Source organism: Taurulus bubalis, assembly GCF_910589615.1.
Source record: "Taurulus bubalis genome assembly, chromosome: 13".
Classification (NCBI taxonomy): Eukaryota; Metazoa; Chordata; class Actinopteri; order Perciformes; family Cottidae; genus Taurulus; species Taurulus bubalis.
The window spans coordinates 22,201,201-22,227,323 of record NC_136601.1 but is presented as its reverse complement, the minus strand read 5'-3'; the positions used below and the strand labels follow the sequence as shown (position 1 = coordinate 22,227,323).

Here is a 26,123-nt window from a genome sequence, read left to right as displayed (position 1 = left end):
ATGAAGTGACCCTGACTGCCTAACTCATGTCTCCCTATATAAGTACCCCAGCTGCATATTTGAGGAGCAGTAAAAGCATTTATTCATAAGAAGATGACTTCAGACCGAGAGTTGGATAATTAAATGAGTGTGAGTGACAGGCGGGCACGAGTCTCGTCACAGTGATTAACGGTCAGAGGGGCTGGCCATACACGGAGGCCACACGGCAGCCAATCACAATGCGCTCATATCTGTGGCCATCAGTGACCTTCTCTGCTGTATGGAGGCATTTCTCTTTCATTAGCATGACCTCAGAGCCTGTTTCCCTCACATCACATGGCAGTTGCTGTAGTCCAGTGAGGTCTGCAGCACTCAGCTAGCTGGGCATCAATATAACACACATGATGCCTGCAGCCTCCTACAGGGCAACATTCACATATTCACACGTTTTCTTGTTGGAGTCGTGAGCGCCGATTACTTTTCCTGAGGCTAACCTTCACCCTCACTTTTACTGACTGCTGCATTACATATTAGGTCACAATCAGAAATGTCCAGCTAGTGGCTTGTCTTTATAGCCTGCTGTGGTGGAGGTTGGGAAAACAGCCCTGGGGAGGAACACAGATGCCTGTGAGATTAATGTTGTTTTGTCATCTGTCACAGTTATGTTTAAAGGTTGAAATTCACAGAACTAGACAGTGACACAGACTGCTTCTCTCCTTTTGAACCTTGCAATGCTGTTGCATGTAGTGTCTATGAGGGACCTGTCTTTTAGCAGTGGAGTAGGGTTCAGGTCCCCATTGAAAAGAACTTCTTACCATTTCATGTAACATTTGGAACATTTAAGAGCTACTTTCAAATTTAAAGGGGACATTACCAGATGGAACGTGACAACCGTTTCTCCAAATGACCTTCATTAAAGAAGTTACATAGTGAGTTTTATATCATCTTATCAAACTGAACATACTGGAAAACAATCAACAACATACATCTTTAAAGTATCAAATACTTACCCTTTATGCTCTTTGATGCTGGTTCTAAAAATTTGTACCTTGTTATAGAAGACATGCTGTTTGTTTCTTCTGCATCTGTGTTGAACTTGAACCCCCCTCCTCTCTAGGAGGCACATTAAGGAATCTCCGTTTCAGGACCAGCAGACTCGGGAACAGTTTCTTTCCCTCAACTGTCAACATCCTTAACTCTGCACCAGGTGATAATTGATAATCTCCATCCTCCCATCCCAATCAACCCTTTGTATGTATATATACAGTCCATATATATGAACTGTATATATATCTGCATTTCATATCCACTGTTTATACTGTCTAATACTGTGTATACTGCCTACATTGTATTATTCAGCACACTGTACTTTTACTGCTTTCTTTTGCACGCTAGTCAGATGCAGAACTGCATTTCGTTGTCCCAGTACTTGTGGTCTGCAATGACAATAAAGTTGAATCTGAATTCCCCACAGCTCCAAATGACCACAGCAATAGAAATGAGTTGAGACACAGTGCCACTAAATCCTAGAGGTAAAAATCAAGTGGAATAGGAACAAGTGATGAGAGCCTCTTCTGGACCTATAAAGCCGTTTATTATATATATATATATATATATATATATATATATATATATATATATATATATATATATATATATATATATATATATATATATACTAACATATTCTGAGCATGCCTCCTCATGTGTGGAAAGTTCTCCTCTTTGAGAGAAGAAGAAAGATCCAGAAGTGATACTGACTTAAAGTGCTCTGCCATAGTGTATCAGACTGCAGGTCAGGATCACCTGCTGCGGAAGCGGGCGCACAAACGCACACACGCGCACAAAGCGCATTCAAAGTAAAAGCAGTGCCATTGTCAGGCATGAAAACGGGTCAGGGGTGAAAAAGGTGAGAAGGATATTACCCCTCTAGGGGGGTCTGGGGGCATGCTCCTCCGTAAGAAAAATGTAAATATTCCATATTTTAAAGCATCAATCTGATGCATTTTGAGATGCATTTTTTGCCAACCTGGGGAGAGCTGGAGAAACTTAACTTCAGCCAAATTATTATGGCCTCCTTACTAAGTATTATGCAAGCCATTTCATGCCAGCCTGTCACTGGGTCTAACATTTACAGACAGACCTGCAAACTCATGAGGGGTAAAAAGGTGACACCAGCAGGGCGGGGGGGGGCAGTGACGGGCGAGTCAGTGCCGAACAGCGTCACTCGTCGAGAAGCTGACAAACTATGATCATTATGGGTTTTAATTCTTCTTTTGTCAATACCCAAGTGTGTGTACACACACACACACACACACACACACACACACACACACACACACACACACACACACACACACACACACACACACACGTTCAAAAGTTGGAGTCACCCAGACAAATGTTCAGTTTCTTCGCAATTTCTCGCATGGAATAGCCTTCATTTCTAAGAACAAGAACAGACTGGCGAGTTTCACATGAAAGTTTTCTGGCCATTTTGAGAGTATAATGGAACCCACACATGTGATGCTATCCATAGGAAGGCCAGTTGTAAAGCTTCTCTCACCAGCATAACTGTTTTAAGTTGTGCTAACATAATTGCACAAGGGTTTTCTAATCATCCGTTAGTCTTCTATGCGATGACAAACACAATGTACCATTAGAACACTGGAGTGATAGTTGCTGGAAATGGGCCTCTATACACCTATGTAGATATTTCATTAAACACCAGACGTTTCCACCTAGAATAGTCATTTACCACATTAACAATGCATAGAGTATTACTGATTAATTTAATGTTATCTTCATTGAAAAAAAACAGGGCTTTTCTTTGAAAAATAAGGAAATTTCTAAGTGACCCCAAACTTTTGAACGGTAGTGTGTGTGTGTGTGTGTATATATATATGTTGTAGACTTAATACTTACAATATGCAATACTGCTATACTAAACTGAATATTGTTTTGCTACTACATTTCACTTCATACTATTACACTTATAATAATAATATGTATAATATACCAGCCTTTTTATGTGACCATATGCCATACTGTTACACCACTTTACTTTGAGGAGACGTCACTGTTAGTCTAGAACAGGGATTCCCAAAGTGTGGTGCGCGCAGCTGCCTCTAGGGGGTGCACGAGAGGAAAAATGTAATGGTGGTCTAATGGTGTAATAATTAATATTAAACATCATCATTTAAAAAAAATTAAGTAGGATTTTTTAATTATAAAAATTCCCTTTGTAAGATTTAAATTTAAAATGAAAAACGTACAATTTAATAAATAGATGCACTTCCGGTCCGGTCTTTTACGTACACACTAGCTAGCCTAGCTTGTGCACCTAACGTCATTTCATTCATTCAGCAACATCCATGTAAATATGTTAAACTGGCTGAAATCGGGGAAGCTGTCAGGTGGGACATCTGAAGCTATCAGTAATAAAAGAGGAGAGGGACAGAGAGAGAGTGAGGAACCGGAGGCGAGAGAAACGGAGAGGTGCGTTGGGGAGAGACCGGGAGCACAGAAGCCCATCGCGGAGTCAAGGTGAAAAAAGAGGAAACGAGAGTGAGCATCAGACTGGGAAAAAAAAGAGGAAATATGATGACAATTATCTGGGTCTGGGCTTCACTTGGATTGGCAATGCAGATTGCCCGAAGCCACAGTGCGTGTTGTGCAGTGAGGTTCTGGCTAACAGCTGTCTGAAGCCCTCTTATTTGCGCCGCCACCTGAACACCAAGCATGCCAGTGCAAGTCAGAAGCCCCTTACATTTTTTAGATCAAAATTGTAAGAGTCACAAAACAGCCAAAAACAATTGCAGTCTCATTCATGTGTTGGGTCTACACAAAACGCACTACGGACTTCATATCTGCTCAGTTACCGAATAGCAAGGAAGGGTCTACCTCACACAATCGGCGAAGACGTGTGCTTGCCAGCTGCTAAATAGATGGTGGAATGTATGATTAGAGAGAAAGAAGCTAAAATGTTAGACATGATCCCGGTGTCCAACAACACTGTCTCGCGCCGCATCGATGCTTTGTCCGAAGACATCCTGTCAACGTTAGTCGGTCGCGTGAAGAAGAGTGAGTTTTACTCTCTGCAAGTAGACTTGACAGGCTGAGCCACCTGCGCTGCATGTGAAAATCCTCATATGGACTCCTCCTTTTTTATTTATTTTATTTTTATCTGTTTCTGAGCCTATGCATGTGCCACTCTTTGTTCTTTACGTGGCTTACTGTGTTTAAGTAAATACATGTGAAATGCAATCTGTCTCTGAGCCTGTGCGTGTGTCCTCGCAATCCTCATTGCTCTTTAAAAGTGACGCCTTGTGTAACTGAAATATATACAGCGGACTAAATCTTGTAACAAACGCCATGCGCAAGCAAACAGTTCTCGCATTGGTCCGATTTTATGCGGCTATAAATAGGCTCTGTTGCGTTTTTTTTAAGGTGTGGGGGATTGGGGGTGCGTGAACATGGTCGGGATGTAGAAGGGGGTGCGTGGCCTTAAAAGTTTGGAAACCGCTGGTCTAGAACACTGAATAATGTTCCCACCAGTAAACCTGAACATGCACATCTCTCTCTGTGTGACAGTGATTATAACCACATAACTATACTATATATATATATATATATATATATATAGGCATAACTCTATAGATTATAATTAACTGGAGGATACACTTTCTTTCTACACGTAGATCTTAAACCCTTAAATATAAACAGTAGCCCGGCCACCCTACGGAGGAAACTCATTTCATTTTTTTTATTAAAATAAAAGTTGGATAAAATCTCCACTTGTCCTCTCCTTATATGTAGTGAGGTGTTGGTAGGTAGAACTGACTCGCCGCTCTCCTGTCTGACGTCACACGCTGCCACGGACTCTCCGCTGCCAGTAATCTCACTCGCTGTCTCTCCAACAACGTTAGCTAACGTGTTAGCTAGCTGACTAGCTTCCATTAAAAAACTGGTGGGAGGGAAATGAAGCCGCTGTAGACATCTTAACGCTGATTGGCCAAGACTCGACATGTCAAAGATCTTCTATTGCTAAGATGATCACGACCTCAGTTTTTTCCGTGTCCCACTCCAATCTCAGAAACGGCGGACAGTTGACCCCCCCCCCCCCCACCCTCTCTCCCAAAAACGGATCTACACCATTCGCGTAGGTTACCTATTTTGGTTTCAAAACGGCGAATTTCGCCGAAAGGTGAAGGATTTTCATGTCTGCATTGTATTGCATTTATGGCGTGTCCCTTATTTATTTATTTTTAATTTTTGATTCACCTCACGCGGGCCGGACTGGGACAGCTGGCCCGCGGGTCGTAAAATGCCCAGGTCTGCTCTAGAGCCTGGACCATTAAGCAAAATAAAGAGAGAGGAAAACTGCATTAATCACAAATCATTCAAGAACGCACGCACGCACACACACACACACACACACACACACACACACACACACACACACACACACACACACACACACACACACACACACACACATGCACACACACACACACAAACACAGCATCACACTGTCAAAAAGGCTCTCTGTTAATTGTGAGACAGGAATAGGACTGCATACAGGTGTGCTCATTCAGCTGAACAGGCAGACTAATGTCTGTACACACATACTGACACACACACACACTCGTTAAAGCAGAAGATACACACACACACACACACACACACACACACACACACACACACACACACACACACACACACACACACACAGACTGTAATAAACAGCATGACCCGCCGGAGCCTCTCAGGGATATTTGCCACATTTCAGAATCACTAAACTGTACGCAGTCTGTGTGTGTGTGTGTGTGTGTGTGTGTGTGTGTGTGTGTGTGTGTGTGTGTGTGTGCGTGCGCTTGTGAATAAACATGAATCTTGCCGTGAGCATTTTTCCAAGAGGCCTTAACTCCTCCCTCCTTGGAGAGAATGGCCCTTAACCAGCCCTATCTGATCACTGGCTATTGATTTAGTCTCTCACAAACCAACACACGCACACACACACACACACACACACACACACACACACACACACACACACACACACACACACACACACACACACTCACACACACACACAGCGCTGCCTGGCCTCCCCACAGTGCGCTCTAACTCCGAGTGCTGGCATGTCAACACACTTGCAGAGCGACACTGGGCAGCAGACAGCAGCACATTCCCCAGGAGTGAAAGGCAGCTAATTAGGAAGGAAATTAAATGGAGAGATTCAATGATAAAATCCAAATAGAGTTCAGCTGAGCGGCACAGAAAGAAAAATATAAATAGTGAGGGAGCGTGTGAATGTGAGGCACCTCACACACACACTCCCTCTTTTCTTCTTCCCTTGTTCCCTCTCTGAGAAATAATTCTCTCCTGAAGCTATCCCACCTCTCACCTTTGCTCCTCACCTTCCCTCTTTGTTTTCCGCAACTTTCCTCTCCCCCACAATGTTTATTAGATACCTCCTCGGTTATGTTCCTGAGTCAATGGATTGTTTTTCCGAAAGAGCAAAAAGCTGTTTGCAGATTTTGAAGGACATTTTATGACAGGAAGGGAAGTGTGAAGGGATTTTGCATTTGAACGGAAAAGGGAAGAAGAAATTGGATTTAAATACGTGCACCGGATGTGCCAGTGCCAGGTGTACGTATACATGTGTAAGCTTGCTTTTAACACTCCCAATTTGAATCACCGCAGAAATGTACAGAGGAACATATGATAGAAATTAATATTCTTATAGAAATCTGTGTGAAAGAATAAATAAATGTCATGTACACATAGTCCATAGGTATGATATAACTTCTGCTATGGACCTTCAAAATAAAAGGGGTAGTTGAAATAGATACTTCCAGAGGAGAACATGGAGGGAACCCACGCTGTCTCGGGGAGAACGTGTAGGCAACCCACGCTGCCATGTTCTATGCAAACCGAAATACATAGTGTTATGGTGATATCATTTGTTAATCTTTGTAACCCACAAAATAAAAGCATGGATTCATAATCAATGTCAGAAAAACACTGGAGTTCCGTGGTTCTCAAATGGGGTAACGTGCAGACACTCCAGGGGGTACGTGAGATTTTTTTAATGTTTTTTTAAACATAGAATGTAGCATCGATTAAAAAATCATTTAAAAATAGTTATTTAATACATATTCAATAAAATATAAGTGTCTAAGTGTTCATAAACAGAATTTGATATATTCTATATTAAATCAGACATTGATGGCACAGCACTGTGTATTACATTCTTTTTAAACCCAAAATGCTTTGCGCTGGTTAGGGGGCACATCACTGTGACTCACTTGTTTTAAGTCCATTAAGTGCAGCTCACACTATACAGCCGATTATAGCTGCGGCTCAATATTCGTTCTCAGCTTTTGAAGCAGCAGTTGATCTGAGTGTGTGAGTTGCTAGCTTGCCACGTATATATATTTTTCAACTATGTATCATCCCCAGGGGACTCCTTGGACATCGATTGGAAGGACGAAATAACCAAAAAAGCCGCGTTGTGGGGAAAACTCATCTGGAATATGATTTTTAAAACAAGCAAGGACAAAAAGAGGAAAGCAAGGAAGAAAGAATGAAGAGGATGCAGGAGTAATGCTACATAATGAAACAAATGAACAAATCAATCAGTGAACGATCAGCTCGCTGCCATCCAGCAGACCTGTCACCTAGAGTGGGAAAAGAGCAACTGAGCGCTGAAGAGAAGAGTGTACACGTGTACACTGTAATAAGTTTCTCTTGTTTTCACAGTAATATTACCGTATACTGGCCATATTCTTACTGTTATATACAGCATGTTGCTGTAGATCTGCATCATGGTCGAAATTCATTCCCGGGTGAATCTTGCTGTAACTAAATGTTGCTGTGAATCACAATACAGTAATTTTGAGTTTTTTTTTTCCTTTTTCAGCAATACACCATAATCCGTTTTAACATTATTTTCAAGCTCATTATTATTCCTTAATATTTCCTTTTTGCCAGGCGTTTTGTAACTATACATTAATTAAGGACAGCACACTCTTCTTAAGTAAAGTTACCGTGTAACGCTATGTGACTTTAAGAGGGAAGTAGGGACACACTTTCCTGTGTGTTCCCCACATTCCTGTGTGTGTGCACGCGCGCACACACACACACACACACACACACACACACACACACACACACACACACACACACACACACACACACACACACACACACACACACACACACACACACACACACACACTTGTTTGCAGCCCCACATAGAAAGTTGTACACATTTCAAACTTCAAACCAAAAAAGCAGGTGTTTGTTATGGGAACCATCTCTTTCCTGCTTCATGTTCTCGTCCCCCCACGTGAACCACACCTTCCAGGCTAAACAATGCTTATCTTCTCACTTTCCCCCTAAACTGGACCATCAAAGTAAGGGTTTCTTTCATGTCTCTCCTCATAAATACAGTACTATTGTCCATTTATTTTGTGTTGCAGGAAACCTCCACCAGGCTGATGGGCTGATGTTGAGGCCCAGGTGTCCCTGCAAGAGCACTCCAAGACTCTTCATGTTAGTAAGATCCCAGTACCAGACAAAACACAACATAGGCTGACATTGTCAGTAGTAGAAACATATTGTGGTATTTCTAATGGGAATAGGTAACCAATGTCTCTCTGTCCTTCCACTGCAGGGAAAAGGACTCCTGCCCAGGAAGAAGACTTCAGTTCAGGAAGAGACTCCAGTTCAGGAAGAGTAACAATAAAGTCAGTGATGGACAATTTATTGTTTGAAATTGCACTTTTTCCAGTTTTTATACATTTCTCCCTTGACCTGAATGTTTTATTTCTTCCAGTCCTTGAATTTTACTGTTTACTGTCAAATTACTTTAAAACATGTTTAAATTGGCATAGTAACTTGAAGGAGGAACATTTAAAATGTTGTATGTTCAAGAATACCATGAAAAAGTGTTGTTTACAAACCTTTTTTTTTACAAACTAAAAACGAAATATATATTTTTTATTTAAAATGTTGAAATATTAAAATAAATGACCTTTGTTGAAAAAACCTGCGTCTTCATTTTACAGTATTTAATTATTTTACTGTTATTCATTTACAGTATTAAAATGAATACTGTTGTGCATGTTATAGTAGTCTAGGATTTGCTGTAAACTGTACACGGTTACTGTGATGACAAGTACAGTATTTTGATAACTACTGTAATAACAATGACGGTACTGGGATTATTACTGTAAAAATGACTACAGTATTCCATGGGTACTGGGATTAATTTTACAGTAAGCATACTGTGAAATATACTACAGTACAGCGACTTACTTGCTAATTTCTGCCAGTAAGTTACTGTACATTCTACAGTCCTCTTGCTATAGTGTACACATGTACACTGAGCTGTGCAGAGAAGCACCAACACGATCCAACTACCCTTCCACTCATTGACTGTCGACAGCCTCCAACATTAAAGAACAATAGACTCTGGTTTTATGAACTGATGCGGTTCTATATCACCTTGTTTGCAAACTACATTTTGGAACCTTACGGGAACCAGAGGAGAATTAAAGCCTTTGCTCGATTTCCTTTCCTCCATCCATTCTTCTTCTCCTCATACCAAACTCCATCCTATCAATCAATCCTATATTCCAAAATAGTATATTGCAAAGAAATATTTCTAATAAAGCTATAATATGTTTACTTACTAAAATATACATACATATTTTCAGCTTCACTGTTTTAACTTGGGTTGAGTTCAGTGGGATTCATCAAACTTATTTATGATTATCATTTCACAACATCTTTTCTTTCTTCCCCTGTTTCCTTTCGTCATATCATCCTCTTTATTGCTTCATTAATTATTAATTCAGGCTGCCATCCCTTTGGTTCACCATTTTGTCTTATTGAGATAATTATTTTTCCTGCCTATTTTATGTCTTATTTTTAGTGCTAGGCAAAGATGACAAAATGTAACTGATTAATCGCATGATTTTTCTGTGATTAACAGCGATTAATCGCATGATGCGCAAAATTCAATAATGAATGAAAAATTAGTGTATTGCACGCTTTTATTTTTAAAGTAATGTTATCAGAACAATATAACAGACACTCTCGGAGCAACAAGAAGCAAGTTAAGAACAGTATATAAATCAGTTTTCTTTCCTTTTTGAACAGGTACCAAAAGAAAGATTTGTCTTTTATCAGGGAACAGCATAAACAGTCTGTTCAGTAGTTTGTCAATACATTTTGTTGTTTTTGTTGCATGTTTTTTGTCTGCCGTAAGCAAAATGTATCTGGTTTCCTGTTTTGAGATAAGCTGCTTTTATTTTGAAACTGAAAAACAGAGTTGAAACGGAAGTCGCATAGTGCTACAGTCTTTACAGTCAATTTTGAATGGAGAAAGAAATGCATTAGCACTCCCCCGAAGAGGCACACGTTCTTACGTTAGTTTTGCAAAAAATAAAACACATTTAAAAACCATCAGTCAAAGTGAAAGACCATCTGTCGGAGGGGTCACTTATGTAGTGCGCTCCCTTTCATACAACTTGTGTATTCTCCTGACGACGATGCGTCTGGAGGCTCATACGAGCCGTCATTCGTTGCGACTCTAAGGACGCTGGTTGCTGCATCAATGCTGTGTAACGTTAAGCCTCTCCCAATGCAAAAAAACAAACATGCTGTTAAAGCATGAAAAAATCATTGTCGGCGTTAATGGATTGCTGCGTTAACGCATTTGTAACGCGTTAACGTGCCCCGCCCTACTTATTTTGCTTCCTCGTTGTTTCCTTGCTGCCATTCTGTCTAATCATTCTTGTTATTTGTGCACTGCTCTCTCTTTCCCTTTTCAATCCTCTCCTTTTTTTTCTTCCACCCATTTTTCAAAATTAAAGTGTTGTCCTGGATCTGGTTTCTGGTTGTGTGATTCTGCTTTACTTTCAACCCTTCAAACCTATGGCTATTGAGCTCTTTTCATTTCCTGAATATAAAGGGGTTTTGCTAGATAAGTCATATCATCTACGACTGTGGCTCAGTGGTGAGCAGGGTTGTCCTTCGATCGATGGTTCGATCCCCTGCTGCACGAGCCCATGTTGATGTGTTCTTGTTGAATGTTAGTATGTCCTGATGGACAGGTGGCACCTTCATGGTAGCTCCTCCCATCAGTGTATGAATGGGTGAATCCCTTTATGGCTCACTTGATTATAATTACATATGGGAATGTGCATCACGAAAGAGCCTTTATTCATATATTCTTTTTAGTCTTGAGACTTTGTTTTAAAGAAGAGACTCTGTGTCTTAATCTACTTTTCTTCTCCCTACCGAGCACTCAAAGCGCTTTAACATCACATGTCCTAATTCACCCATTCATACACTGATGGGAGCAGCTACCTGACCATCAGGACTAACTAACATTCATACATTGATGGGAGACGCTACTATGCAAGGTTCTACCTATCCAACAGGAGTACCTATTATTCATACACCGTATTCAGCGCTACAGAAGACATTTAGGGTTAAGTGTCCTGCCCAAGGACATATCGACATGGAGACTAGACTAGTGGAGCCAGGGGATCAAACCGCCGATCCTCTGATTGAAGGACGACCCTGCTCACCACTGAGCTACAGTCGGCCACTTATAATACACAAAAGAAATGTAAAAGGATACATACTTTTTGAATTGTGTGTAGATACCGCTTCAGTCAGCAGCCACTCCACAACAAGACTTAGCGAAGATGTGCATTGATTTGGCTGTAATTTAAAGTGAGGCAGCTCCATTAGAGGAAAGAACTTCTGGATGACTGAACAGGCCTCAGGGTGTCTTTCTTTAGTTTTATTCCCTCCTCTCTCTCTCTGTCTTACTTTTTCATTGGGTCTTTGTTTATTTTGCTTTGGAGCAACAGTGACCAGCTCAAGAAAACAGTCTTGATGCAGTCTTGTCACACGCACACACACACACACACACACACACACACACACACACACACACACACACACACACACACACACACACACACACACACACACACGCAAACAGGATTTCTTCTTGGCAAATGAACCAATTGAACCTGTATCTGTTTTCCTTACCTTTCTTCAGTCTGTGTTGGTCTCTCCCACCATCTCTCTCTGTCTCTGCCATTGATTCTCCTCTCTCTACAATCTTCTGTCACAGAAATGGCCTCCTGGTCAGGCTCCTTTGACCTCAACACAAACCCAAGATTGGAGATAGAGGAAACTCTAATCCCAGCAGAATCTCAGCTCCTTTGTCCAGCTGGAGCACTATCTAAAGGATGTAAATGGAATAACAGAGGACTGTTTTGTTATCATCTTTACAAGTCTTCTGACCATTTAACACTACAGTCATACATACAGTCATCATTCACCCATTCACACACTGATGGGAGGAGCTACCTTGAAGGTGCCACCTGTCCATCAGGACTGACTAACATTCACACACCGTAGGCACAGCTAGGGAGGCAAATCGGGGTTAAGTGTCTGGCCCAAGAACACATCGACATGGACTAGTGGAGGCGGGGATCGAACCACAGATCCATTGATTGACTGATTGAGCCACAGTCACCCTATGTCTTACTAGTAATGTAGATGGACCACATTCACTTGGCTGAAGGATTACTATAGGGTGGGCCTGCTCATCTGTTTGCTTGTGTGTCCCATTTAAGTTTATATAAACCAATAGAACGATGATGCAGATAGTTCCAGTGTTTGAAAGTTTTAGTTGTTTTTGCAACTGCTCAGCTACAATCATGTATGCTTTGTATTTTGCTGACAATTTTCGAATGTATGCTTTTAACGTTGTCAGTGTGTTTATTCTTCATGCCATCGTATGAAAATCCAAAAGAGATTCTTTGAGACAATTACACAACTCAAGTAAGTTTCAGATGTTCTTGTTGATTTTCCAAAAGCAAGAACATTAATATAAATCAATGGCTGTCTGGAATGGTAGAAAAATACATACCAAATGAAAAAATGTCTAGACTGACCTTGAAATTGTCAGCAAAAGTATGAAATTATGATGAATTGTAGCTGAGTAATTAAACCACACACAACCTGCCTTTTGAGTAAGAAAGGTATAACAAAAGATTAGAATTAGCATTTAAGAAACATTTCCTCAATGATATTTCCATGTGACAATATTGTGTTCTTTTGTACACACTCCCAAAGAAACACACTCCCAATTTTCATGAATGAAAAACAAAGGCTTTATGACACTAACGTATGCAAGTCAGTGTGAACCAAACACTTTAGATGTAGTCAGATACAACTTGCAAGACAACTTCTTACACCCAACACCAAAGCACTTTGGGTCAAAGTGGTATCACTCTGTTGGATGGAATCCAGCCCTGAAATAGATATAACCAGGTTGAGTATCTCTGGTATCCAATACTGTAGACCAGCGGTTCCCAAACTTTTTAGGCCACGCACCCCCTTCTACATCCCGACCGGGTTCACGCACCCCCAAACCCCCACACCTTAAAAAAAAAACAGAGCCTATTTATAGCCGCATAAAATCGGACCAATGCGAGAACTGTTTGCTCGCGCGTGGCGTTTGTTACAAGATTTAGTCCGCTGTATAAATTTCAGTTACACAAGGCGTCACTTTTAAAGAGCAATACGGATGGCGAGGACACACGCACAGGCTCAGAGGCAGATTGCATTTCACATTTATTTACGTAAACACAGTAAGCCACGTAAAGAACAAAGAGTGGCACATGCATAGGCTCAGAAACGGATATAAATAAAAAAGGAGGAGTCCATATGAGGATTTTCACATGCAGCGCAGGTGGCTGAGCCTGCAGCAAGAGAGATAGAGAGGGAGAGGGAGGGGGAGAAAGTGAGAGACGTGAGTATTCCCAGTAACCTGTAGCAATAATAACAATAACATTTGGCCACATACTTACATCTATTAATGCGACGGATGGGCCTGCATCTTTGCACAAAGCTCTCCGATGTTTGGCGCAATTGAAAACTGTTTAAACGTAAAACTCACTCTTCTTCACGCGACCGACTAACGTTGACAGGATGTCTTCGGACAAAGCATCGATGCGGCGCGAGACAGTGTTGTTGGACACCGGGATCATGTCCAACTTTTTATAATTAAAAAATCCTACTTAATTTTTTTAAAATTATGTTTAATTAAGCAATAAGGTACGAGAGGCAGTACTGTGTCGTGCAATAATGTACTGTTCAAGGGAGTTGTTAGGCAAACCCTTGAACTGTACATTATTGTAGACACAGTACTGCCTCGAGTACCTTATTGCTTTTATAATACGGGTACCTGCGACTATAAATAGTAATAGTAAGCTCCCTTTCAGCACAAAATAGTTGTAGCCACCAAACGTTGTGTATCGCATTTCAGCGACAGAGAAAATAGTCCCGGGACGCACGGGACGCACATACGGGACTATAAAACTGACTGCCTGGTCAGATTTACTGACGAGGTCGGTTGGAAGCAGGTGGAGGATGACGCGCAGCCACCGATGTGATGTAAAGAAGTGCTCTCGCTGCTTCTGTCCGTCTTTTCTCCGTCATTTTTCTCCTCCGTGATGTTTAGAGAACAGGGCCCCCCGTCCAGGGGGAGAGAGAGAGAGAGATGTCACGCTTACCTGTCTTAAAAACTTGAGAGCCCTGAGAGAACTTGCCTCGCGTCGGGAAATTACCGACATAATTATCTCTCACTAGAAATTATCAGGATTTTGTGGTCAAACCCTTTTCCTGACTGCTTCACACACCTCTGACATTCAACCCTTTACACAGACGAGCTAATCCTTGCTTATCACTCTGGACATCAGCTGCTGGAGTCAGTGTCATACACACAACATCCCTGCTGAAGGAATCAGGAACAAAGAGCAGCTGACAGATCCCACTGCCAAATAAAACTGGGTAATATGGTTTGACCTCCTGTGGTTGAGTGAGTCTCTAACTCTGTGCATCAGTCGGGATCAATGCCAACAACACAACACACAACAATCCAACTTTCTACCAATACAATGATGTTAAATATTGTATCGTCAAATATAGGGCTGCAACAAGTATTATATGCAAAGACTCAATACACAACAGTGGAGCAAGTATGCAAAGAAACGTAGCAACGTGCCGTTAGAAGTATTTTGAAACCAGCTGTGCAAATGTTTTATGAGGGAACAATTGCATACAGGATGTGTGTTAAGTCCAAGGAGAAATACAATACGTTTTATCAGGAAATACTGAATGCATTTGTTTGTACCCTTAAAGGTGACTTGTCCCCCTATTCCACCCATGGGTATTCAAGATATTCAATTCACACTGAAGTAGATCAGAGAAAGTATTTGAACATATATAAACATTTGAGAATTTGAAACCTGAAAAGTGATTGCATTCTACTTGATAAATTACTTAATTAATGAATATTCATATTCTTAATTGGCTATTTGTCTTCAATCATTCCAGCATTAGTCATGATATGAAAGGGATGTTGGACTGTTTTCTTTTTTACAGCTGCAGAAATGGAATTTTGGTCACTAGGGGGCAGTGCGACAATCTATGAACACATTATTGACAAATAACGTGAAGGTTGTAAGGTTGAACGTGTTGGCAAAGATACAGAGCAATACTAGCTTTCATTGATCTTACCTGACTGGTTTGTTGAACAAAAGCCTCCTTAAAGCCATCATTGGAAACCGTTTAGGACAGGGCAGGCCCGTTCAAAAGATACCTGCTAGCAGCTAGGTGATCGAATGAGCCACCTCTCAATCAAAGTCTTACCGAAGCCAGTCGGGTGAAGAAAACCCTTCAGTGCCGTTCTTTGTTCATCTTTCAATAAAGATATGCTCTCTAGTTCGAACATAACCAATGTTATTGCAGCATCTATGCTAACCACAGTTGCTTACTCTCTGAAAACAGCTCCTTGTGTGGCTGTACCCAGTGAGAACAGAGTGTGTTGAAATACCATGAGCTACAAAAGGCTAAAAGGCTAAACAGCTCTGTAAAACGAGATAGTAACTGACATGGCTTCCAAGGCCTGTACATGGAAAAACCGCAAATCAATAATCCTATTAATCACAATCACAGCAACATTAATATTTAATAAGCAAGCTAGTTTCATGCAAATGAGTTAATTACATTTGAATTACATGTAACCGCCGCACTGCGGTGTGCCTTGCATCCAGAGCAGCTATGTCTCTCTGCTTGGTTAACTCTACAGAGGGCTGGAGAGCAGGAGGAAAGCTTGACACGGTGTGTTTGGCTAATATTCCATGTGCCATTGAGTGTCTGTTGAAGATACTTAGAACAAGCACTGTTTATGCCACCATTTCTCTTTCAGACAGTAAATCATCCACAGACATGCCATATGGCTCGCTTAGAGAATTTCAGTCTGATAGCTTGTATAAATGGCTGATCATATCACATAAGTGTGACGCATACATTTCATACACACAGATGGCAGAGTTTTAAAAGGGTCACCTAGGTCATTCCACTGAATAGAACCCAGTTTAAATGCTGACCAGTTTAATCTAGTCTTAATCAAGTATTTATTCAAGGTTGCGTCATTTTCAATCAGTAGCAGCTAATCACATGGTCAACATGGTCACTGACATTGAGCCCATATATATACATATATATGAATATATATGTATATACATACATATATATATACATATATATGAATATATATGTATATACATACATATATATATACATATATATGTATATATATGTATATATAGGCATGACCAGAACATATGATATTATTTGTTGAGCGCTATTCAACACCCTTTGCTCCTCTTTTATGAATTATGTATGAACCCAGTTCTAACTTTATCGATGTAAAAAAAAAATATGAAGAGTTTTCTTTCGAAAGCAGAAAAGACATTGATCCAACAAAGGAAAATATGTGAATCCAAAAGATCAAACAGCAGGATTACCAATTGTACCAAGCGAGCAACTGCCTGAGGCCCCAGACCCTCAAGGGCCCCTAAATCCCCAAATTATCTGCTGAAAAAACTGAAATGGTAAATGCATTTTCCGTGGTCTTGAGACCCTGTCCTGTTTTGTTTTTTACTTTTGCTAACATGGCACAAACACATCTGTGCTAAATTAAACATGTAGCACCGATTGATTCCTGGGGGAACTTGTATTTGAGGGGGCTCAACAATGGCCCCAAAGGAGGTGTACAGGCTAAAGACCAGCATGAACATTTAACAACGTAAATAAACTGAAATACAACCCTATACCATGTGCTCTTAGACGATCAGGAACCACAAACCTCTGTAAGAAACAGAGAGACGACACATAAAGCAGACAGTCTGCTGAGCTCTGAATGTTCTCAAGTGATAGAACAACTCTCTTTTACACAAGTTAAAACATGTTGAGCCCTAGGGTCCCCTGATTAGGGAACCCTTTTATATCAGGTCACAAGGTACAAATTAAGGAAAAAAAACATGGTATATTAATACATTTTAGGTATCAAATTAAACATAAAAATCAGGGCTACAATAATTTATAATCCCCATGTACAACCTCTAAACACAACTCAAACAATAAATAGGATTATGGGTTAGGGCTTAAAGGGCTACGGTAATTTATGGTAAAACAGGAAGTCCAATAAATCTCGCTCAGCATCCACCTCTGCTACACATTGGTGTCCACGTTGGAGAAGCAAAGCTTCACACAGAAGCAGTGTGCACAGAAGCAAAGTTTAAACAACGACTCAGCATAATAAAGGGCATCTCATGAAAACGTGAACATAATTGAAGCGAATGGCTGAATGGAATCAGGATACACACGTAATGGAGCAAACACCCACACACACACATAAGTGAAAAATGGAAAATGGATTGCATCAATCTGAGGAGAAATTATTTCAATCGTATGTGTGAAAGCCGCCGTCACACACAACATAATGCACAAAAGTCAGAAAATGCCAACACGCACAGACACACACACACACGCACACACACAACACATAGAAACTGCTATTATAAATCAACTCAAAGCAACAGCCCTTATGCTTCAAAGTCATCTCTGAATCACTTATCCACATATTGAGCCACACTGTAGGAATACCAATTTATAGTCCTCTATCATATCTAGTGAAAGAGGGACAGAAAGAAGGGAGACCAAGAGAGGGGCGGGCGAGAGAGGTAGACAGAGTGGAAGCGAGGGAGACCTTTATCCACAAAATACTCATTTATACATTTCAATCTTATCGAAAGAGAAAAAAGAACAACGCTGCAGAGATCCACACATTATATGAATATATATACATACACCCACACAGTCCCTCATTCACTCACGCATTCATTCACTCACTCATTAACTCTCTCACTCACTCATTGCCTTATTCCCTCCCTCACTCATTCACTCACAGTCACTCACACATTCACTCACTCATTAACTCTCTAACTCACTCATTAACTCTGACTCACTCATTCCCTTACTCACTCACTCATTCCCTCCCTCCCTCACTCATTAACTCTCTCATTCACTCACTCACTCACTCACTCACTCACTCACTCATTAACTCTCTAACTCACTCATTCTTTTAATCACTCATTCCATCATTCACTCACTCATTCCCTCCCTCACTCACTTACTCACTCACATGTGTGAGTCCCAGTGCAAGATAAGAGAGGAGAGTGTTCTGGGGAGAAAGCTTCCTCATTGGTGTGCAAGACTGCACATGTTCCAATCCTCCCATATATCCCCTGTGTGTGTGTGTGTGTGTGTGTGTGTGTGTGTGTGTGTTTGTGTGTGTGTGTGTGTGTGTGTGTGTGCATGCACGCTCTTCCTCTCTTTCCTTCACTGCCACTAAAAAGACACAGAGGACCTATTGTGCCCAAGGAAGGAATTTTCAGAAAAGGAGAGGAATGAACAGTTCTCTCTCTCTCTCTCTCTCTCTCTCTCGCCTTCTCTCTCCCTCTCTCACACTCTCTTTCTTTTCTCTTCCATTCACACAGCAGCTGAAATGGCAGAGCTTGTTAAAAAGGAAGCCCATGACAGCGCCACAGCGTTGCTTACCGCAGCATCTCCCTGTTTGCACCAGCAGCTCTGGATGAAAGCAGCTCCATACGTTTCTAAAGAAGTCACGGCACTGAGGGGCCACAAGGAAATGCATAAAGGGAAACTCACAAGAAGGGAACAGGTGGAGAAAATATGGGTCTTTGCGGTAAATGAGGTGGTTGATGCGTAAGCAACAGCAGAACTACATTAAAGGAGGAGCTTCTCCTCCAGGTGTTCAGAGATGCAGCTCCTCGGCTCTAGAATACAATTTAGCTGCAAACCATATTATCCAAAGCTCTGGTGACTGAGAGAATCTGAGGTTCCTGCTTGGTAATGCTAGTTTATTGAAACAATCTATCATGGAAGACTTGTGAACAGGTGGAGATTCTCTGATATCAATGCCCTATTTATATGGAATGGATGGATCTGACTCTGGGACAGCAGATGTGTTGACGAAAAAAAAAGCCTTCATTATCAATATATTATGACATAACCTTGCTGGACCAGGGAATGCAGTAACATTTCATTTGACAGCGAAAGCTAAAGCCACCAAAGGTCTGCCGTTAACTCCAGTCTTCATTTGTTGTATCCCAGTTCCTTAAAGCCAGAATGAAAGCAGCTGTTGAGCATTTAGTGTTCCAATGGTTGAAATGCAATATGAGGTGAACTCAAACAAACAAGGTACTCTTGAATGTATTTTGAATGAATTACTGAACACAGGAAGTTGTTCAAGAAATGTCAAGTTGCTGTTTAATGGGCATGAGTGAATGGCCGCATTGCCTCAATCGGTGTTATGACGTTTCTTTATGGAATGAGACATTATTTATATTGTGTCGACTTTGCTTTAACCTCCAAACAAAGGACAGTTTCTTTCAGACTAGAGGAAAAATACACATTCAAAGTGTTTATTTTACTACTTTGTTTATTTGTGGATTTCTACTGAATTCACCAAAACATAGAATTTCAGAAACCTTGTAATATAAATAATATTCTTAAATCTTTAAGTAATCAACTGGGATAGTTTCATTTTGATACATTTTCATGTTTTATCCCTGTAGTGTTATCACATTGTATCCAATTCGAATTTTACGAAGCATATCTTTTTTAACTGAGCCGGAGAATTTGAAAAATCATGGTGAATTTTTTTCATGGCTGTCGACAGTTTTTGGGGATTAATGCAGTGATACACAGATATTTATACAACTCCATCTGTAAAAACCTTTGACTGATATTTCTAACAAAATTAAACAAGAATTTTTAACCTGATTTACAGATATCTGTTCCGATTTTGAAATACTCAAATGTGGCCAATATGTGCTAATCTGCCTACATTTGGGTATTTAAACATAACACTTGTAATTCAATAAATAATTGTATTGATGTATTGAATCAGCGTTTTGCCCCAATTGTAATCACTTGTTTATATAATCTGCTCATGTCTCTTAAAGCGACATCACGTCCCATATTAGTGAGGACAATGAAATCATAACCATAACAAATAAGGGCGAAAAATAAGGCTGAATTAGTAATACGCCATAATGATCCTTTAACTGTTAACAAAGAACACTACACACCTGAGAGTAGAGTTTAACAACATTTTGCTTACAAGGATCCGATAGAAAGCAAATTCTCTCAAAATTGTCACTCGGTTTGTATCAATGGAAAACCCACACACGGATCTGCCAAGACATCCTGGGAGCTTTAAACTACATTCACAGTTTCCAGATGAGCAGTTTTTCAAATGGAACAAAGGAATACTGGAGGAAGCAAAGGAAGACCGTAACATGCGGTTGAGAGTTCCAGAAAAAGCCCCTGAGTGGCTCTTCCCAATGTGCTGTATTCCCTCAGCAGACAAACACAACGATGAAGACCAGCAGATACAAGCCGCTCACATGCAATAGGGCTCCCCAATGCCTCAAGCTTAGACTATTCTTTGGGAAAAGGATCTTCAGCAAAACAAAAAGTAAAAACTTATTTTTCTTTTCTAGCCACAGACGATCAGAAATAACACCACTTTGCAACCTAACTCTCAAAAAAGTGAACTTACTGGTCTCCTTCATTCAGGGCTCCCGGTACCAGCCGTCAGACTGGAATGCTGCCCTGTTGCCGGCAATGTTTCAGCACCTTGGACAGCTACACAATAGCCAGCAGCAATCCAGCACGGAGGGGGGGGGGGGGGGGGGGGGGGGGGAGACACAAACAAGGACAAAAGACACAGGAGGAGGTGGAGGACGCTGGGCATACAAAAGGGAGATGGGGGAGGGGTTTGGCCACTGGGAGGCCATTCACAGAGGATACAAAGAGCCAATGTCAACTTGAGTTGAAGGACAGAAAACAGAATTAGCATTAGAGCGGGTAGCACAGTTCATTCATGTCACATGGCTGGGGAAGGGAGGGCAGGCCTATGAATGCACAAGGGGTGATAATACGCACACGTGCACAAACTTGCAACTTATTTTTGAACGGCAGGTTGCAGAGAGGTGCTGTATTGTCCAGCAGAGTCTGCTCTCCACACAACCAGCCACTTTCATTTGCCAACACTCATTGCAATTACTCTCCCCGGTAAGATCTCAATGTCAGAAAAGCAGCAGCTGTTCAAAAATGCGGATTTTTTTCCAATCAACATAAACTGGTGTCATTCTTGAATGGCAGGATGCGGAGGAGCGCTGCGTCTACTCTCGACTGCAGACTCCCCTCCATCTTCTCCTCCAGCACATTTCCTTTTCCTGCTTGTCCAGAAGGGGCAGTTCACTGCTGTTAACATACTAATGACAAGTATTCTCTCCTGTAAGACTACAATGAGAAGCTGCAGTTGTAAAAGAGATAACCGCCACATTTTTCGAACTACATATCTCATTGTAATGACTTTACAGCACTTGGTGATATTTTGACACATCCTCTTCCTCACTGGAAGAACATATTGAGCCTCCACATCAAACATTAGTGTCATCAGATGGAAGGAGTGAATATTTCAGGGAAAGGAGAGAGGATTTGGAGAAAACCTTGAAATAATGTGTGAGGGAAGAATGAGGGAAACAATGGCTATCATTCAACTTAGAAGGAGCCCAAAGCCCACCTCGTCAATCATTAGATGAGGAGCTGCAGGCAAGCTCTATTTTCAATTTCTCTGGCTCCACCACACAAGCAGACCACTGGAGAGTCCACCGCTCAGCATCCAACACAATCAAGCACAGTAAACAAAATGTACCTCAAGCTCAGGATGTTGACAAAGTGCTTCAGTGAAAGTTTAATGGCGCAATTTGGCCGCGCTGTATTGCTCCCCTATAGCATACAATATTCTCGATAAGTTGTACATCTTCAAAGACACTTCATATTTAAAGCAAAATAACATGATTCTCCCCGTCAAGAACTCACATATCATTTTACAACCAAGTTGTCTTTTTTTTTTAAAAACTATTTTACATGAAGATTTGATTCTTTAAAATACAGCACTTTAAAAAAAAGAACATTTCCATTCTGCAGAGAGCATTATTGATAAAATAGTTGAGTGCAAAGGCACTTTCTGGAATAGCTATGGTAAGAATTTGCCGCTTGTTGGATTTTGAAAAGGTCTCTTTTATGGTTTAACACTCACCATTTATCTGTGTATGCCAAGTATGTACAGGAATGTTTATCTGTAGCATGTACTCTTATACAAATAATAGTGATTTCATACATTTTCTGTTTTTCAAAGGGAAAATAAAATACAGTTTCATGAAAAGCACAAAGCTGTAATTGTACACAGTCCTGCCCATTGTATACCTGCCGTCGTCAAAGTCTTTTGAAATATCATTTTTCAAAAAAGAAGAAATAATTTATACCTTCCAGGAGAAAATATAGAACTGCATAATAATATACTTCTTATACTCCTTTTATACATCTTGATAAGAAAGAACGAGAAGAAAAGGAAGAGAGAAAAACGATCACCAAAGGATTCGGTTCGCCTTGGTTAATCATGTAGGATTGAACACAGATAGATAAGATAGATATATAGAGAGGGCTATTATTACAGTAACTGCATGATTATTATGAATGGTGCACAAAACCTGGGGGAGGTAGAGGGGCACTATCTTACAGTTGACTCATCGCTGTCTGTCTCTCCAAAACCTCCAGGTAGTCTGGTTCTGTTTTTAGCTTCCCAGGGAGCAGAAGCGGGTGCTCATTGTTTTTTGAAGGGTGTTCAGGCCCGTAGTATTTCCTGGGCGTCCCGTACAGTACAGTTTTGTTCAACCTGTCCTGGTTGGTGATGTGCCGCCGGGCTGTAGCAGCCTCATAGGGGGGCACGATGCAAGGTCTCTTGGGTAAAGTGCAAAAGTTGTAATGGAAAGGAGGGGCGCCTGCAGCCGTGGGAAGCTCTTTGTGGGACCTCTCCCCTAAATTTTGATACAACATCTCAGAAGGTTCTGGGGTGGTCAAACTACATGATGTTGGAGATTTATCCATAAAATCCATTGTGCTGATGGTGTAGGCTCCTGGGCTGCGGCTGAGGACATCCTTCTTTGCGTCCAGGGGCCCAAAGCTGAGCTCCTTCAGGTTGCGGTAATACGCCACCTGTTCGCCATCCTTCTGCATGTAAATAGGGTTTTGGCACATAGAGCCCACAGGTGGAGGGATGTAGTTATAAACGTGGCTTTCAGTGGTTTTGTCTTGGGTCGGTTCAGGAGTGTAGGAGCCATATTGCACTTGAAAAGAGTTGAGATCTAAGTTGTTAGCACCTGTGGGGACATGGTCCACTCCTTTGCGTCGTTTCAGTACAAAAACAAAGAGGCCTGCGCCAAAGCAGACCGACAGGATGAAAACCACAAGAAGTCCAAGAATCAGGACTGAAAGTGGAACCTCAGGGTGTAACTCAGGAGTGTGGATTCGGGATTCAGTGGGGCTGACTGAGCTAAAAGAAGAAGAGGAGGGTGTGGCGGCTTCGGTGCCAGGGCTTATTAATGTGGGGGCTTTCGTAGGGGGGGCATGTTGCGGCGGGGGCACATCGGCGGGCTCGGGGCAGATGGCCTCATTGCGAAGTGAGCGCAGCAGGCGACCTGCATGTTTAGAGGGAGAATCACACGTGATTTCGTTAACCACTACGCTGGTACTGGACATCTCCATCCAGTTCTTGAGGGCAACAATATCACAGGTGCAGTCCCAGGGGTTCTCCTGCAGGTCAATCTGGATAAATGCTGAAAGCTGGTCTAGGACCCCTCGAACTGCAAGGTAGGAGAAATGGTTATTCCTCAAGTTGAGTCGCGTTAGCATGGTGCCCCCGAAAACATTGTCAGGGAGTGATCTTAACAGGTTGTTGTTCAGAAAAAGCAGCTGAAGGTTATGCAGAGAGTTAAATGTTTGTGGCAAAATGTCTTTAATGATGTTATATTCCAAATACAGATACTGGAGCGACTGCAGGCCAGCGAAGAGGGATTGAGTAAGTGATTCAATGTAATTCCCATTCAAATAGAGCCGTCTGAGGTTGGTTAGATTCTCGAATGCACCTTCCTGAATCACTGCTATCCTATTATTTCCTAAATGAAGCAGCTCCAGCGAGCTGTACACGGTGAGATCAGTTCTGTAAATCACTTGTAAGTAGTTACCGGTCAGGTGGAGTTTCTTTGGGTAGGAGGGCTTGGGGTTCAGCTCACTGATGTTGTGCAGCTTTCGCTCTTGGCAATTGATGTTCAATCCGCTGTCAGGGTTCTGTGACGTGCACACGCACACAGTGGGACACAACATGGGCACAGGGGAGCGTGTCTGGTAAACCATTATAGGCCCAAAGACGTGTTTGTCCTTTGAGATGCGTGCGGTGGGCCTGTAGCGCATTTTGGGCGGGCGAGAAGCTTTCGGGGCACGGGTGGGGGTGATCATGCCTGGGTGGTAGGTTGGGGGCAGGACCCCTTGAAAGTGAGAGTCGGAGGGGGGGTGAACGCGCTCCCCAGCATTCCTACGAGGGCATAGATCCTGCTTTATGAGCTGCGTGATGTCTTTACCGTGCAGCCTGAACGGCGTCTCACACACTATGTCCCCCACGAAGACAGAAATAGTGTCCAGCCAGGATTTGAGGGGAATCAGATCACAGGTGCAATTCCACGGGTTCTCCTCCAGCTGGATCTCCATGATGCCGCCTATGTGCTCTAAAACCCCGGCAAATGGCAGTATCTTGAGCCGGTTGCCCCGTAAATCCAAGTGGGTAAGGAGCACGAAGCGGAAAATGTTGGGAGGCAAAGACAACAGCAGGTTGTCATTTAGGATCAACACTTTGAGCTTATTCAGCTTACTAAAAGCACCCGGCTCTATGGCGCTGATATAATTATAGTCTGCCTGTAAATACTCCAAACTCTCCAGTCCTGCAAAGCTGTCCTCTTTAATCACCTCCAGGTTGTTGTTGTTCAAGTGGAGCCGCTTCAGGAATCGCAGCCCGTTGAAGGCGCCGGTTCGGATCTCCTGCAAGCCGTTGTTCCCCAAGTGCAGTGAGGTGACATTGCCATAATTGACAAACTCATTGGCGCTGAGCCGTGACAGGAAGTTTCCATTTAGAAAAAGCTGAGAGATTTTATTTGGGGGTGCCAGGAACAGACTGACTGTTGTAAATCCTTTATTCTCACAGTTGATGTTGAGAACGTTCTCCCGCTCCTCACAGGCGCAGCGGGTCTTGCAGATCTCTTTGGAGGCTGAAGTTTTGCGGCTCTCTGCTTCAGAGGGTGACAGGCTGGTGGCCGTGAGGACGCTCAGCAAGAGGACGCCGCTCAGCATGTTTACAGCCAAAAATGGTCGCTGAAATATAGATCCAGCATTTAACTTTGCAGCGTAAGCCTTGGGTAGAAAAAATAAATACAAATCAGGAGGTGAGTGTTCAGAGCAGGGAGAGGGGGAAAGGGAGTACACACTCACTCACAGACACACAAGCACACCAGCATGCAGGAGACTGGCGCACCACTGTTATTTGGTGTTAAAAAGAGACCGTAAAATCTATCCTTTGACCTTCACTGTGAATCCCAAAAAATCCCCAAAAAATCAATCCTGGAAAAGAAAAAAAGCGAAACCATTGCAAATCAACGGGCTCCTGTGTTGATCAGGGAGGAAAGCCTTCTTCCCTTCAGAGAGCACGGATCCATTCAGCGGCTTCACGCAGATCACCAGCAGCTGCAGACATGCAGAGAGAGCCGGCT

General features: G+C 41.9%; 1 protein-coding gene across 1 annotated transcript; it reads right to left on the bottom strand.

The window, feature by feature from the left end:
- Positions 1–23,043: 23,043 nt before the first annotated feature.
- slitrk2 (SLIT and NTRK-like family, member 2) lies at positions 23,044–25,748 on the bottom strand (the record flags this gene model as incomplete). The annotated part of the gene is given in 2 exon segments (XM_079228569.1): positions 23,044–25,718; positions 25,721–25,748. Coding segments are annotated over 2 exon segments (2,703 nt in total).
- Between the last annotated feature and the right edge of the window lie 375 nt (positions 25,749–26,123).